The sequence below is a fragment of the Melopsittacus undulatus genome, chromosome 7, assembly GCF_012275295.1.
Source record: "Melopsittacus undulatus isolate bMelUnd1 chromosome 7, bMelUnd1.mat.Z, whole genome shotgun sequence".
NCBI lineage: Eukaryota > Metazoa > Chordata > Aves > Psittaciformes > Psittaculidae > Melopsittacus > Melopsittacus undulatus.
Window position 1 is genome coordinate 52,007,040 of NC_047533.1, and position 13,415 is coordinate 52,020,454.

General features: G+C 37.2%; 1 protein-coding gene across 1 annotated transcript in view; it reads left to right on the forward strand.

Annotated features, from left to right (window-relative positions):
• Positions 1-13,415, forward strand: part of BANK1 (B cell scaffold protein with ankyrin repeats 1) — a 169,279-nt gene that overhangs the window by 75,147 nt on the left and 80,717 nt on the right. Inside the window, 2 exon segments of the mRNA XM_034064453.1 lie at positions 919-1,061; positions 9,845-9,962. Of these exon segments, the coding sequence (XP_033920344.1) occupies positions 919-1,061; positions 9,845-9,962 (261 nt within the window).

Consider the following 13,415-nt stretch of genomic DNA (forward strand, 5'->3'; position numbering starts at 1 on the left):
GTTTAATTTTGTTTCTTTTATCATTTGTATTTAATTGTTCTCTCTGAAGGCTTTTTTCTATTTCAAAATCTGGGAAAGTTGGAAGATTGGAGTACCCTTTTTCATAATGATCCAGATGATCTCATGTCAGAAATAAAAAAGGGGGGGGCGGGAGTCAGTTTCCATTGAAGTGATTTAAGGTGATGTTCTGTTCATTTAGTTTCTTTGGCACTATTACTCTTCTTCATTTTCAGGGTTGCCCGTTTTTGTGTAGTTTGTGGGCAGAGTTAAAATTTTAAGAAAATCAGGTTAGTGTTGGCATGGTACAGCAGGATGCCTGGCACAATGAATACTAATGAATTCTAAATGTGCTCCTAAAGAGGGCTCATGCTGCATACACAGAGCAAGCCATACTTAAGTAACAGACTGTAGAAATGCTACTTTCTTTTGCTTTCACTAGGTAAACAACTGGAATGAAAGTAATTATACTGCAATTTCTGCAGCCTAGTTCAAATTCAATTTTGAGAACCTTGCCTGCAATTAGGAAGAAAGTTCCAAAGGATGAATAGCAATTTCACTATTTGTAATAAATGAACTTTTCCTTATTCTGTAGGCATAAGGGAGCTGATTATAGGTCATCAGCCTATCAAAGGGAAGTTGAAAATTTGAAGCACACTGTTTTCATCTCCTTTCTAACATGAAGTAATGCGGTAGCTTTGTTTTATACAGATTTACAGATACATATTTTCTTTTGTCAGCTTTTTAATGTTAGACTGAAAGACCCGGATAAAAAATTTGACTACACTGTGAAACGTAAATCCAGTTCATTGGCTCTGTGCATTTTCTGTGAGATTTTCCTAGTTTTTACCCATTCACTGCACCCTCTGGTATGGGCCCGTTAATATATTTAAAGATACTGTTCTGATTGTGTTTTAAAAGATTTTCCTGCTGGCCCTGTTTATGTAAATGTGTATTGTGGAGGAGTTGTGAAGACCACAGCACAGATCGAGTACTATAGTACACTAAAGGAGATTGAGCACATTTTTAAGAAAGTGGCTGACCCAATCACTTTCACTTGTCAGGTAAGTTTACTTCTGCATTTTTAATTTAAAAAAAATAAAATTAAAAAAAAAAGGAAGAACACAAGTGCATATACGAGCTAAGATATAATACACAATCTTTTGATTGCACTGTAATGGGTAATGGCTCCATAACAGGCTTATGATTACAGAAGTGTGTCTTTGAGATGTCTAGCTCTAAAACAAGTCAGGCAAGTGAAAACAAATTTTATGTCTTTTTTGGTTTTGTTTAGAGAGCAATATAAACTTTGTGCTCTATATGCCCAGTTAACAGCATCCTGCATTACAGAGAATGAAAATAACAAACAACAATGATGTCCCTCTCCACTGAAAGTGTTCTTTCTAGTATGTTCTGAAACCAGTAGAAGCAAGTAATCTTAAATCACATTGTACTCAGAGGGTTATTACTCATTCACGAGCAAATGGGATTTTTCTGGCATCACTTGTATGGAAGACAGTAGGTTGCTATTCATACAGAGTCCATTTATAGCTGCTGAATTATCATTCATGTGGTTTGCTGGTTGCCATGCAGATTCTTTGCATATATTTAGAAATTTCAGGTTTTGAGCTGAGTGCTTTGCAATATGTCCTTTGCCAATGGCTTATACAAAATAATAAGAAAAGAAAGCATCTATTAAGAAAGGGCAGAAGCTCAAGTATCATTTTTTGAATGGTGGGTAGCCCAAGCAAACTTGTCATGATGTCTATTGTAATTGCAAAGCCAGAACAAAAATAATAGTCTGTGTTTCCAATGCAGACAGTCTCATTTTCCTGTGACAAATCTACCTTATCTACCACCTAAGGCATTACACTCATAACAAAAGTATTAATAAAAAATGATGTATTGCATTATTAGTGTTCTATTAAGGATGGGGGTAGATTCCTTCCAAGTACAAGTCACTTTGGTTCCAAGCAAAGCCAAGAAAAATAGTGCAACTCTTAAAATTACAAGTGCATTCTTAAAATCTTCATGGTAACCATCACTCTTTAGCCTGTATTTTGAAAGACATGGAAGTAAGTTTCTAACAGGTTTCATCTACAATTTTATGCATAAGAGATGTGTCATAATGACTAAAAAATTGTAGCTACAGTGGTAACCTAGATACCTACAACACACCTGGTATTTCCACTAGAGATTTGTTTGTGTTATTCAGGAGTTTGACCCTTCACTTAACCAGCATGACTAATACTTAGTAAGACACTTGCAATTCAAATTATATTCAAATGCAAAAAATATTCTATGCAGAGCAGTAGTGCACACCAGGAAATACGACTGTGTTATTATGACTATCAGGCATGTTTCATGATTTCTCATCTGGATAATAAGCAAGGGTTTAAATGAGGTGATCATGTTTGCCTGTTCTTAATTCTATTGTTTTGGCAACTGGAAGATTAATGCTGAGAAAATCTTTACAGTCAGGTAAGTTGTACAATCCACACAGTATCTTGGCTGCTCTGTGAGTACAGGATTACTAATGGTAATCTTTTTGTAAGTGTACATATGTGCTGGAAGATTTGTCATCATACTTAATTGTACCTACTGGGCCATGGAGTGAGATACGCTAACTAGCTAGGTCGCTAAACCTGCCACAAACTTTTAAAATACTTCCAGCTCTCATGTAAACCTGATTTAATGGCAATAAGATACATTATAAAGATCCAATTGAGAGAGCATGATGTAACTTAATCTTTAAAAATATGTTCACACAAGGAAAAACAAAACAGATTTGCTAATAATTAAAATTCCCATCAAGTAGCAGTAGTAACTGTTATTTAACCAGGATAATTAAAACCTTTGAGACTATCAGCTTATTTGCAAAAGTATCCTGGGGCAACAGTCGTTTATCTATGGATAACAATCAAACAACCAAACACAATGGAAAACAAAACAGAAATAAAATAGAAAACCTCACACCAATTATTGATCAAAGCAATATCACTCTGTAGTTCAAAGAGAAGTTCAAGACTTTCAAAAATGCTTGCAATCTGAGAAGTATCTCCTCATTAAAATTCTGTGAAGAAAGCAAGTTGCTACAGTCATGTATACCACTGTGCTTTGGTAAAATGCTTTCACTGTACTGTATCCTGTGTTGCCAGCTCTTCCAGTTACTTTGAGATGCTGCCATCATTGAGATTCTTGTCCCCTTCTTCACTTTGTCCCCCAGTAAAGCCAAACACATAAACTCCAACAAATAGGCTTACACCTATCCATTCTTTTTACTGATGATCAGGTCAGTTTGTGTATCTTAGTTTGAGACCAACAAAGAAAGGTACTGCTGCACTTAAAATTTGTCTCTTTAGAGAGCAACATATTAACACTGTAGAGATTAACACTAGCCATATTTTAGATTAAACATATTCTAAGGGTTTTTTTTTCCAATCCATATCTGGTAGATTGTAATTTTCTGTGTTCCAAATTTCTCAAAATTTATAAAGCTTTTACCAACATTAGTAAGACAGCGACTGTAGTGATAGGACAAGGGGTAAGGAGTTGAAACTTAAACAGCAGAGGTTTAGACTGGATGTAAGGAAGAAATTCTTTACTGTTAGGGTGATGAGGTACTGGAATGGGTTGCCCAGGGAGGTGGTGAATGCACCATCACTGGCAGTGTTCAAGACCAGGTTGGATGAAGCCTTGGGTGATATGGTTTAGTGTGAGGTTTCCCTGCCTACGCAGGGGGGTTGGAACTAGATGATCTTAAGGTCTTTTCCAACCCTAACTATTCTATGATTCTATGAACCAGTGAAATAAATATTTAAATTTTATGGAAATAAATATTGTAAAAAATGAAATAAATTTCTTTGCATACGTTTTGAAAGAAAAAAATACTTGAAATTTTATAGTAAAGTAGGAAGAGTTGGGATTATAACAGCTGAATCATAATGCTGAACTTCCTTGCTATCAGAATATATGAGGGTAGGCATTGGCTGAAGGCTGTGAATTTTCTTGTTCTCTCTCTTCATAAAATTTTGCATTTAAAAAAAACCCTTCTCTTAGGGAGTTTCTGTACTTACAGTAACCCAGCATCCAGCCTGATTTTAAGGTTCCTATAATTCATAAATAAACTTTTTCATATTTCACATTTTACTTTTCACCAACTTCTCATTTCAACATTCTCCTGGATTTACATGCTGTATTGATTTTTCTCTCAGACTTTATCAAATGCAACTATTGATTCAATTATTTAGTGTTTGGGTTTTCAGGTACAGGTTTCTTAGTTTCTAAAAACAAAATTGAAGCTAAGGTCATTCTTATTACTGAAATTGATAGCTTTATGTTAGTTTGAGTGATTCAGAAGATCTGGAGAGACTCAGGGAGTCTTAATGAGAGACTTTGGTTGAATAATACTCCTATGATTCTGCAAGACTTGATACCTTAAAGGACTTTTTTATTATATTCATCAAACAGGATTCCAATTATAGTGGATACTGAAAATGAAGAATAAAAATAAACTGCAGCCTTTTCTACAAAAACTTCTAAGAAATGGCTATATGACTTACATGGTGATAATATAATATACACCTTTACCTGATCCCCAGAGATATTTCCTTTGAAACAGCTTTTTAATATCCCAATCCTCTAAGGCATGTCAGCAGCTGTTATTTTAAAATGTTTCTTTTATTTCTTCTAAGTATGAAGTCTCTCCATATTCTATCACTGGCTAAAATTGTCAGAAATGCCTAAGTGATTTTTAAGCCTTGCCCATTCTTTTTGGTAGAAATCTAGATAGTGAAGTGTGTACAAAGTAGTGTCTGATATATAAAAACTACTGAAGAAGTTCATCTTTATCTAAATTTAACCTTGTTAGTATTGCTAAAGCCATGGAGAAGTATATTAATTTACTGGCTGTGTTTCAGTGGTGGATATTTTCAGGGCTTTGTCAGCAGTTATTAAAGAACGTAGATAATTTTCTTCACAAAAGTAGCAAAATACGTACTTGGTCTTGTCCTTTTCAAGGATGGTTTTGCAAACTCAGGTGTGATGGGGCTTCTCCATTGTTTGCAGCTGTGTCTTGTTGCTTTGAAAAGGGGGAGGGAGTGGAGAGAGTGCCTACACCTGGGGAGGTGGTGCTGAACAAGGACAAGCTGCTGGTGTCAAGATTTGGGATAGGTAGTAACTCTTGCAGAAGGACTATAATGAAAGCATGGAGCAGAGAGAAGCTGGTTGTGTTTCAGAGAGTGTGAGAAGAATTGCCTACAGACCCGCTAACTTAATTATGTGTGGCTCCTTAAAAGAAGAACTTGCCTGTAAGTAAGTGGGGTGAGTGTAGTGCTTTTGCTTTTCTGCCATGTTTTAAATCTTTACTCAGATTAAAATGTGGGATTTTTTAAGCTCATGCATGGCTCAGTGTTCTCTTGCTATGTACTTTAAAAACAGTTCTACTTCTGTTGGCTTTGATGAAGCTTCAGCCTGAATTTTAGGTATGTAGTGTTGGGGGGATTTATTGGGAAGATTTCATGGGCCTATAAAGACCTGTGTAGGGTACACATTGAAATATGTAAATGAGCATGCTTAGAGTCTGTGAGTGCTCTGGAGCTGGACTAGGCAGTAAAGTAAAAGTCTCTAAATTGCACTCCTTCTTAGTGTAGGTGACCTATATGTCGGTATAGAGCTAGATAGTGCAGTGTGGTCCTATTGCTGTTCTGTTTTCACTGATATTTCAGCTGTTATTTTCATGTAAGTACTGGAATAAGCTTTCCTGTATGTGTGGTAAGACGTTAGCGTAGACTTTATTTTTTAAATATCTCTGTTGTAAAGTAGCAAAACAAAGCTACTCATTATCCTTTAGTTAACAAGGTAGCTTGTTAAATCACTGCTAGAGCCTTCAGCTTCTAGATCCCTGGAGTAAGAGAAAAAAAAATGAGGTGGAAAACTTGAAGCAAATTGCACTGATGGCTGTATAAGAGGTGTATTGTGCCTGACTTTGAAATCATGGAAGTGGGTAGGCTGGTCACTGGAAGGCAGGCATGTTAAAGCAGGAGAAATTGAGCTTCAATTTAATCTGCTCCCTTTGGGAGATCAGGAAAGTCTAGTCTCTATCTCAACATCTTGTAAAACTCAGCCTGATGTGGTGAAGTTATGCAAATATTTACCTTGTAAAAACTTTGCCACAAGCTCTTGAAGTCATGTGCTGCTCTTATTTCAAGGAATTGCTCCCTTTCTGATTGTGAAACATTGTTTTATCCCATGTAAATTTGTTTGCTTGAGTGCAAGGAGCTATAAGTTCTTAAGGTGTTCCTCCCTGGATTTCTGACTGAGTAAAAAGAGAGAAGGAGGGTTTTCTGTCTCTGCTTGTATTAAAAAGCAGAGGAGCTTTGCAGGCAAGGTTACTCTGAGTGCTTGCTGAAAAGAGACTGAGAGTTGTTTACTTAACTTTAAAATACAAGACAATCTGAAATGGATTCTCTTTGAAGTTGCTCTTTGGGCATTTAAGTACAAATGATAGGAGGCAGGTGTTGCTCTTTGTTCATTTCCTTTAGAAAAGAGAGGACTAATAGGTAGAAAAATGTATAAGGGGTTGTCACCACCATTTCAAATGGAAATTAAAAATATTTCTTCAGGTTTATTTTCCCTAAAAGCCCACCTATATGTTCTCTATACTGTTCAATTTCTGCTATGGAGTTGCTTCAGTGAATACCAGTTCTTCAGTGGGATTCAGGCTCGCAGGTTTTGAGTCTCTTTCTTCATGGCACACTATCTGCATATGCAGTCATCTGAGCTAGTTCCTATGTTACTACTTATTTTGTCTTACTCTAGATTGAACTCTTTTAAGGTAGTACCAATGATGATACCATATCTAAGAAGACCCTCTTGGAATAAGAGAGAATGATGTTTGCTAAAATAAAATTTGATGTTATTGCTCTTAACTTTTAAACATAATGTAGTTATTAAGTAGATGGTGGAGGGTGTTATAGGTGTTTTGGAGACTTTGCATGTCTTTCTCAGTTCGCACTGTATTTTATTCAGTTTATATCTTTATTCTCAAAGGTAGAGACTTTGTTATGTGGGTTTGGTTTTGTTTTTTGTTTTGGGGGTGTTTTTTTTAAATGCTGATTGCTTTGGTTATTGAGAACTAAATTGTGTACTCATTCTTGAAAAACAAATACAGGGGATATAATGTGACAGTAGAGAAAGGATGAATTATAGAAAGAAATAGGTTACAAGTTCCTAAATATAATCACTTCCGTGTTTCGTAATCAATATTGGGAGGGCTAGTATTAATTATGGAAAAAGCAAAAAATCATATTTTATTAATAGTAGCTCCCTACCTGCATGAACTTGTCTTCATGTTTGAGAAGTTCTCGACAACTGTAAAAAGGGAAATATAACCCCCATTTTCAAGAAGGGGAAAATGGATGACACAGGGAATTACAGACCAGTCAGTCTCACCTCTGTGCCTGGCAAAATCTTGGAACAGATTCTCCTGGAAGGCATGCTAGGGCACATGAAAAACAACAAGGTTCTTGGTGACAGCCAGCATGGCTTCACTAAGGGGAAATCCTGCCTGACACTTTTGGTGGCCTTCTATGATGGGGCTACGGAACTGATGGACAGGGGCAAAGCAGCTGATGTCATCTACCTGTAAGCATTTGACACTGTTCTGCACAACATCCTTGTCTCTAAATTGGAGAGACACCAATTTGATGGATGGACCACTCGGTGGATAAAGAACTGGCTGGATGGCGGCATGTAAAGAGTTATGGTCAATGGGTCAATGCCCAGCTGGAGACCAGTAATGGGTGGTGTCCCTCAGAGATGGGTGTTGGGACCGGTCTTGTTCAACACCTTTGTTGGTGACATGGACAGTGGGATTGAGTGCACCCTCAGCAAGTTTGCCGATGACACCAAGCTGTGTGGTTCCGTTGATATGCTGGAGGGAAGGAATGCCATCCAGAGGGACCTTGACACACTTGTGAGGTGGGCTGATGCCAACCATATGAAGTTTAACAATGACAAGTGCAGGTCCTACACCTGGGTCAGAGCAATCCCAGGCACAGCTACAGGTTGGGCAGAGAAGAGATTCAAAGCAGCCCTGCGGAGAAGGACTTGGGGGTGTTGGTTGATGAGAAACTGAACATGAGCCGGCTTCAGTGTGTACTTACAGCCCAGAAAGCCAACCGTATCCTGGGCTGCATCAAGAGGAGCATGACCAGCAGGTCGAAGGAGGTGATCCTGCCCCTCTACTCTGCTCTCGTGAGACCTCACCTGGAGCATTGTGTTCAGTTCTGGTGTCCTCAACATAAAAAGGACATGGAACTGTTGGAACAAGTCCGGAGGAGGGCCACGAGGATGATCAGGGGACTGGAGCACCTCCTGTATGAAGACAGGCTGAGAAAGTTGAGGCTGTTCAGCCTGGAGAAGAGAAGGCTGCGTGGAGACCTCATAGCAGCCTTCCAGTATCTGAAGAGGGCCTACAGAGATGCTGGTGAGCGACTCTTTATTAGGGACTGTAGTGACAGGACAAGGGGTAATGGGTTAAATTTTACACAGGGGAAGTTTAGATTGGCTATAAGGAAGAAATCCTTTACTGTAAGGGTGGTGAGGCACTGGAATGGGTTGCCCAGGGAGGTTGTGAATGCTCCATCCCTGGCAGTGTTCAAGGCCAGGTTGGATGAAGCCTTGGGTGATATGGTTTAGTGTGAGGTGTCCCTGCCCATGGCAGGGGGGTTGGAACTATATGATCTTAAGGTCCTTTCCAACCCTAAGTATTCTATGATTGTATGAGTTTAATTTTTGGCAGGACTCAGATGAAAGTTATAGCCTACCTGTGTACTCAACATTTTCTGATCACATCACACTTATTTTCTTACTTCTAACAGTCTTGGGGATTAAACTTCATGTTGCATCAGTAGGACCCCTCTGTTCTTTTTTCCTCAGCATGTCAGTTATGGAGTTCCCAAGGTTTATATTCTAATTGTGTCTGTAGATACTCCCGGAATTTTCTTGGCCAGAAATAGTTCAGGTATGGGAAGGCAAACTTTAATGTAGGACTGCTGACATCTGAGCTGAGTAAACCAGTTCCTCCTGAGCACTTCTCTGCTGTGCTCAGTGCAGCACAGACTGGACTAGTGGCATAGTACTCAAGGCAAAATACTCTTACTGTTAAAATCTCTGAAGCTGTGCTTCTCTTGTCACACCAAGCAAAGCTTGGCTACTTTGAGTCATTAGCCTTCTTGATCTTGGCCTTCTGTCCAGAAAGAGGCAATCAAAAAAAGGTCTCATTGCAGTCAGTGAGGATTTCCCTTGTCTAAAGACTGTATTTAGGAGAAAAGCTCATCTAAGTGAGTGCTATCACTTGCTTAATCTGTCAACGACGTTATGACTAGGCTGATGGAACTGAAGCTGTTTCCTACTGGGCAGTGTATGCAGTCTTAATGTAACAGAGCTATTGTAGGCTTTGTGCTCATCCTGAATTACTGCTGTACTAAGACCTTGGGTTTATTGGCACCTTGCAACTATTAGAACAGCTCCTGTTTGCACTTCATTGTTGTAGCTAAATAGAGTTGATAAACACAAATCTTCCCGTCCTTTCCCTTCATTCAGAAGTTCTTAGTTATGGCTGAACTTCAGAAGTTGTTACACCTGGTTTTCTTTAGTTGGATTGTGTTATCGTGATGCTTCTATGTTAGAGTATGTCTTCTGTAGCTTTCAAAACCTATTCTGTTCTTACTAAAAGTGAGTTTGTAATAATAATTGATTTGAGTAATTTTATTCACTAATGCTCTGAGCATGAAGTTAAAAATACATAGGTAGCTATTTTTCTTTTTCTTTTTTTTTTTAACAGGCTTTTAAGTTTTCTTCTATGGAGAAGCTGGAAGATGCTTTGACTTTTTTATTGAAAAGCAAAATGTCTACTTATGAATTCAGCCCATTCCAAAGTGAAGAGCACCATAAACAAGCTAGTGAGTCATTTCTTGTATGCATTGATTTGTATTACTGATGCTATGATTATTATTTATGAATGTTAATAAGACAATTTATTTAAAGCCACTAATAAAGACAACATAACCAGGAAAAATGGGGAAAAAATTCTGTGAATCATTTCTTCGTGACTCAGCAGTATGTATTTAAACTAGTCTGGATGTTTGAGCTTTGGATTAACTGCAAATTGACAGCTTTACAACTGAACAAATGTGTACTTATGGAGAAAATGGGCAATAAAAGACATGAGGACACATAAGGACATAAAAGACATGTACGTCATATATATATATATTTTTCTCTAGTAATTGGACTCCCACAATAAAATTTGAACTTGGCTTTCTCAAAGTTTGGTGACAAAAAGATAATCAGGAAGATTTCTCTTATCTGAAGAGAATAGGTGGCTTTTGAGCTTACAACAACAGTAAAATTCTCCATTCACTTTAATATCTAGGTGCTTAATAGTTTTCATTACTTCTGGGCAACAGAAAATTTTATTATTTAAAAAAAAAAAAAAAGGAAGGCATCCCAGTGTGTTAAAATAGGCTTTGTCTCTAAAGTAGAGACTACAAGCACAATTTGGTAGTGTATCAACAGATGCTACTGTTAGTACCATTTGAAGGGTCCTGGTTGAATTCATTAACCACTTACTAAGGATTCAGATTGGTCTGCAATAAACCAAGAGTGTGATCATTTAGCTTGTGTTTTGAAAGCATTGTTATAATGCTATTTTAGGTGTGTGTTAGACCTTAGCCTTTTTAAGAAACTTTTAGGGAAAAAAACAAAAGCCAAGAAAATACTTAAAAAGGATATGTTTGAGTTGCCTGACTTCTGTTTTTGTGTGCCTGGCTTTGCAAGAAAATAAGCTCACTACAATCATGTAAAACGTAACACATCCCATAATCAAATATAGTAAGTGGCCAGTATCATGCTTCCTTTCTTTTTCAGTGAGGTTTCTTTGAGAATGGAATTCACTACCACCACCCCCTTATTAAATAAACACTTGTATTTTAAAAATTATCTTAAATGTGAGTCTAGGTCAAATAGTCTGCTAAGTGAGATACATGGATGTTTTTCTGTGCAAGACTTGCAGGATGAGGGTGTATAGGATGCATTGAAGAGTCATTCCCAATGTGAAATGTTAGTTCTTATGAACAGAAGATTTTCTACTTCTGTGTAACCAGTTAGATCGGGGCACATTTGTGAATATTGAAAATAATGCTTACCAACCTGCAATTCCTCTTGAAAAGGCCTGTGCCGTTCAAGAGCGAGTTGACTGTTTGTGAGCTTGAGACAAATAGTGACCTTCTTAAAACGAACTGATGTGATGTGAAGCACAACAAGAAAGTTCAAAGTTAGATGCCTAGGTTCTTTGTGATAGAAAGATGTGATTGCAGAGCAGGAAGCTCTCAAATGTATGAAAACTAAGCTCTGATTCCCCTTCTCCCTAAGGGTATGTAAATCCACGTTTTTGACTCCCTATAAGAGCATCCCATCTCAGGCCTAGTAAAGGATTAGTATCCTTTTGTATCCTAACCATTTTTGTATCATTTTATTCCAAGCACCAGCTTTTCTTCCAAAGAGAAAATGTTAAATAATAAAAACTAATTAAGTACTTCTGGGAAGGAACTTTAGTTAACAGACAAAAAGTTCTTTGTCACTGAGTTGAGTTATTCCTGTATCTCTGAGCAGGCAGATGAATCAGCCCTAATTTCATACTTCCTGTATGTGTTGAATTTCCCTAGTGGGATGTCTTCAAAAGATAGCATGGATCACAAGTATGTGTTCTGGAAATTTGAATCTCTTGCCATCTAAGCAAGGAGAATTGTTTGAGCTGCACATCAGACTTTGTGATGTTCTTTCAATATGAAAACCTAGGGCTGTAGCCCCCTAAGCATTTCAAGATGTGTGTAATATTCTTTCTTTATGGGATCTCACTTGTTGGACTATATGCAGGAAGGAAATTGCATCTCTGCCTAAATAAAGACAATGATGATACTTTATCTTGTTGTTTGTCCTCCTCTTAAGTTTGTCAGTATTACTCAAAAGATACTGACTTGCAAAAGGCGGCAATTGGAAATGGTAAAAGTAGACATGATTTCCAGTGATAGGCATTGGAAGGTATTTTGCCATACATAAGAAGCTTCAGTTGCTTGCTTTTGGTGATGTATCCTACTATAATAGAGTAGTAATGAAAAAGTACCTCAGTAATCTCTAACAGAAAAATATCATTGGAACTGCTGTATATATAAAATGCACACTTCAGTCCTGAACTGTGCCTTTTTTTGTTTTAATTGGTTTGTTTGTTTTTGTTGTTGTTGTACAATATGTTCTCTGTAGTTCTAAAGAACACAAAACTATCTGAACGTTGTCAAAATATATTTATGATTATGCATGGGTATTGCTTGAGTAACAGTATAGGAGAATTAAGATAAAGACTTCTATTTATCTTATTAAGGGAAAAAGTGTTTTAGTAATGAGTGATATTTAACGAGATTATTCTGCAGTCTCTGAGGGGAAATACTAGAAGCCCAATCAGATGAGAAAGCTAAAGTCAGACTGAACAGAAGCCACTGGAAAAACATTGTGTTCAACAACAATGTTATCTGAATGACAGAGCCAAGGCATGTTTGAGATTTTTAGTTGTGGAATTCTCCATCTCTTCTGGAAGTATGTAACCAAAGCTGGAGGTACTGTCCTGGATATGTTACATTCTTCACCAAACTGATTTCAGGGTACCTTGCCGTATATTATGCCTTTATATTCTGTCAATAGAATCTAGTCAGAATGCACTAAAAATACAAACTTAGGTTTCAAAACTTTTCTTGACTTTAGGAAGCTCTGTTTCTGTTTTTGACTCCTCATGTTTGGGAATTATTTGTGCATTGATTCGTGTTCAAGAGATGAGTAGTTTACTTGAGAAAAACACCTTTCTTTTTTCCACTTTAATGTAATTTGCCTTTTTTACAAGTTATCTGTTACTGTTTCTCTGATTAAACTCAAACAGGCTTATGATACATCCTGAATTTGTTCTTTGTAGAAAATACTGCTTTTTGTCACCTAACACTGCTAGCAACATAAAAAGACCTATTCTGATTCCTGCAATTCTTTATTTCAAGCTGAAGCATCTATCCCAAAAGAGAAACGACTTGGGTTTTCAGCTGCTAGTGAAACAATAGGAGAAAAGACAGACTGGGGGAGAAGAAACAGATGGGGATTTAAGCATTTTTTTGGCTTGATTGATATTGGCACTGTAGAAATAATTTTAACTGTCTATTTAAGTTGCTTAAAAAAAAAAGTCCTGTATCAATAATTTGGGAAATAAAAGAAGAATATCTTCAAGATCTGCAGAAATATCACTGTAGGCTGCTCTGTTTGCTTACTGCAGTTTTATGAAAATTCCCACAGGCTAAGACAGTCCTACAATACAGTAA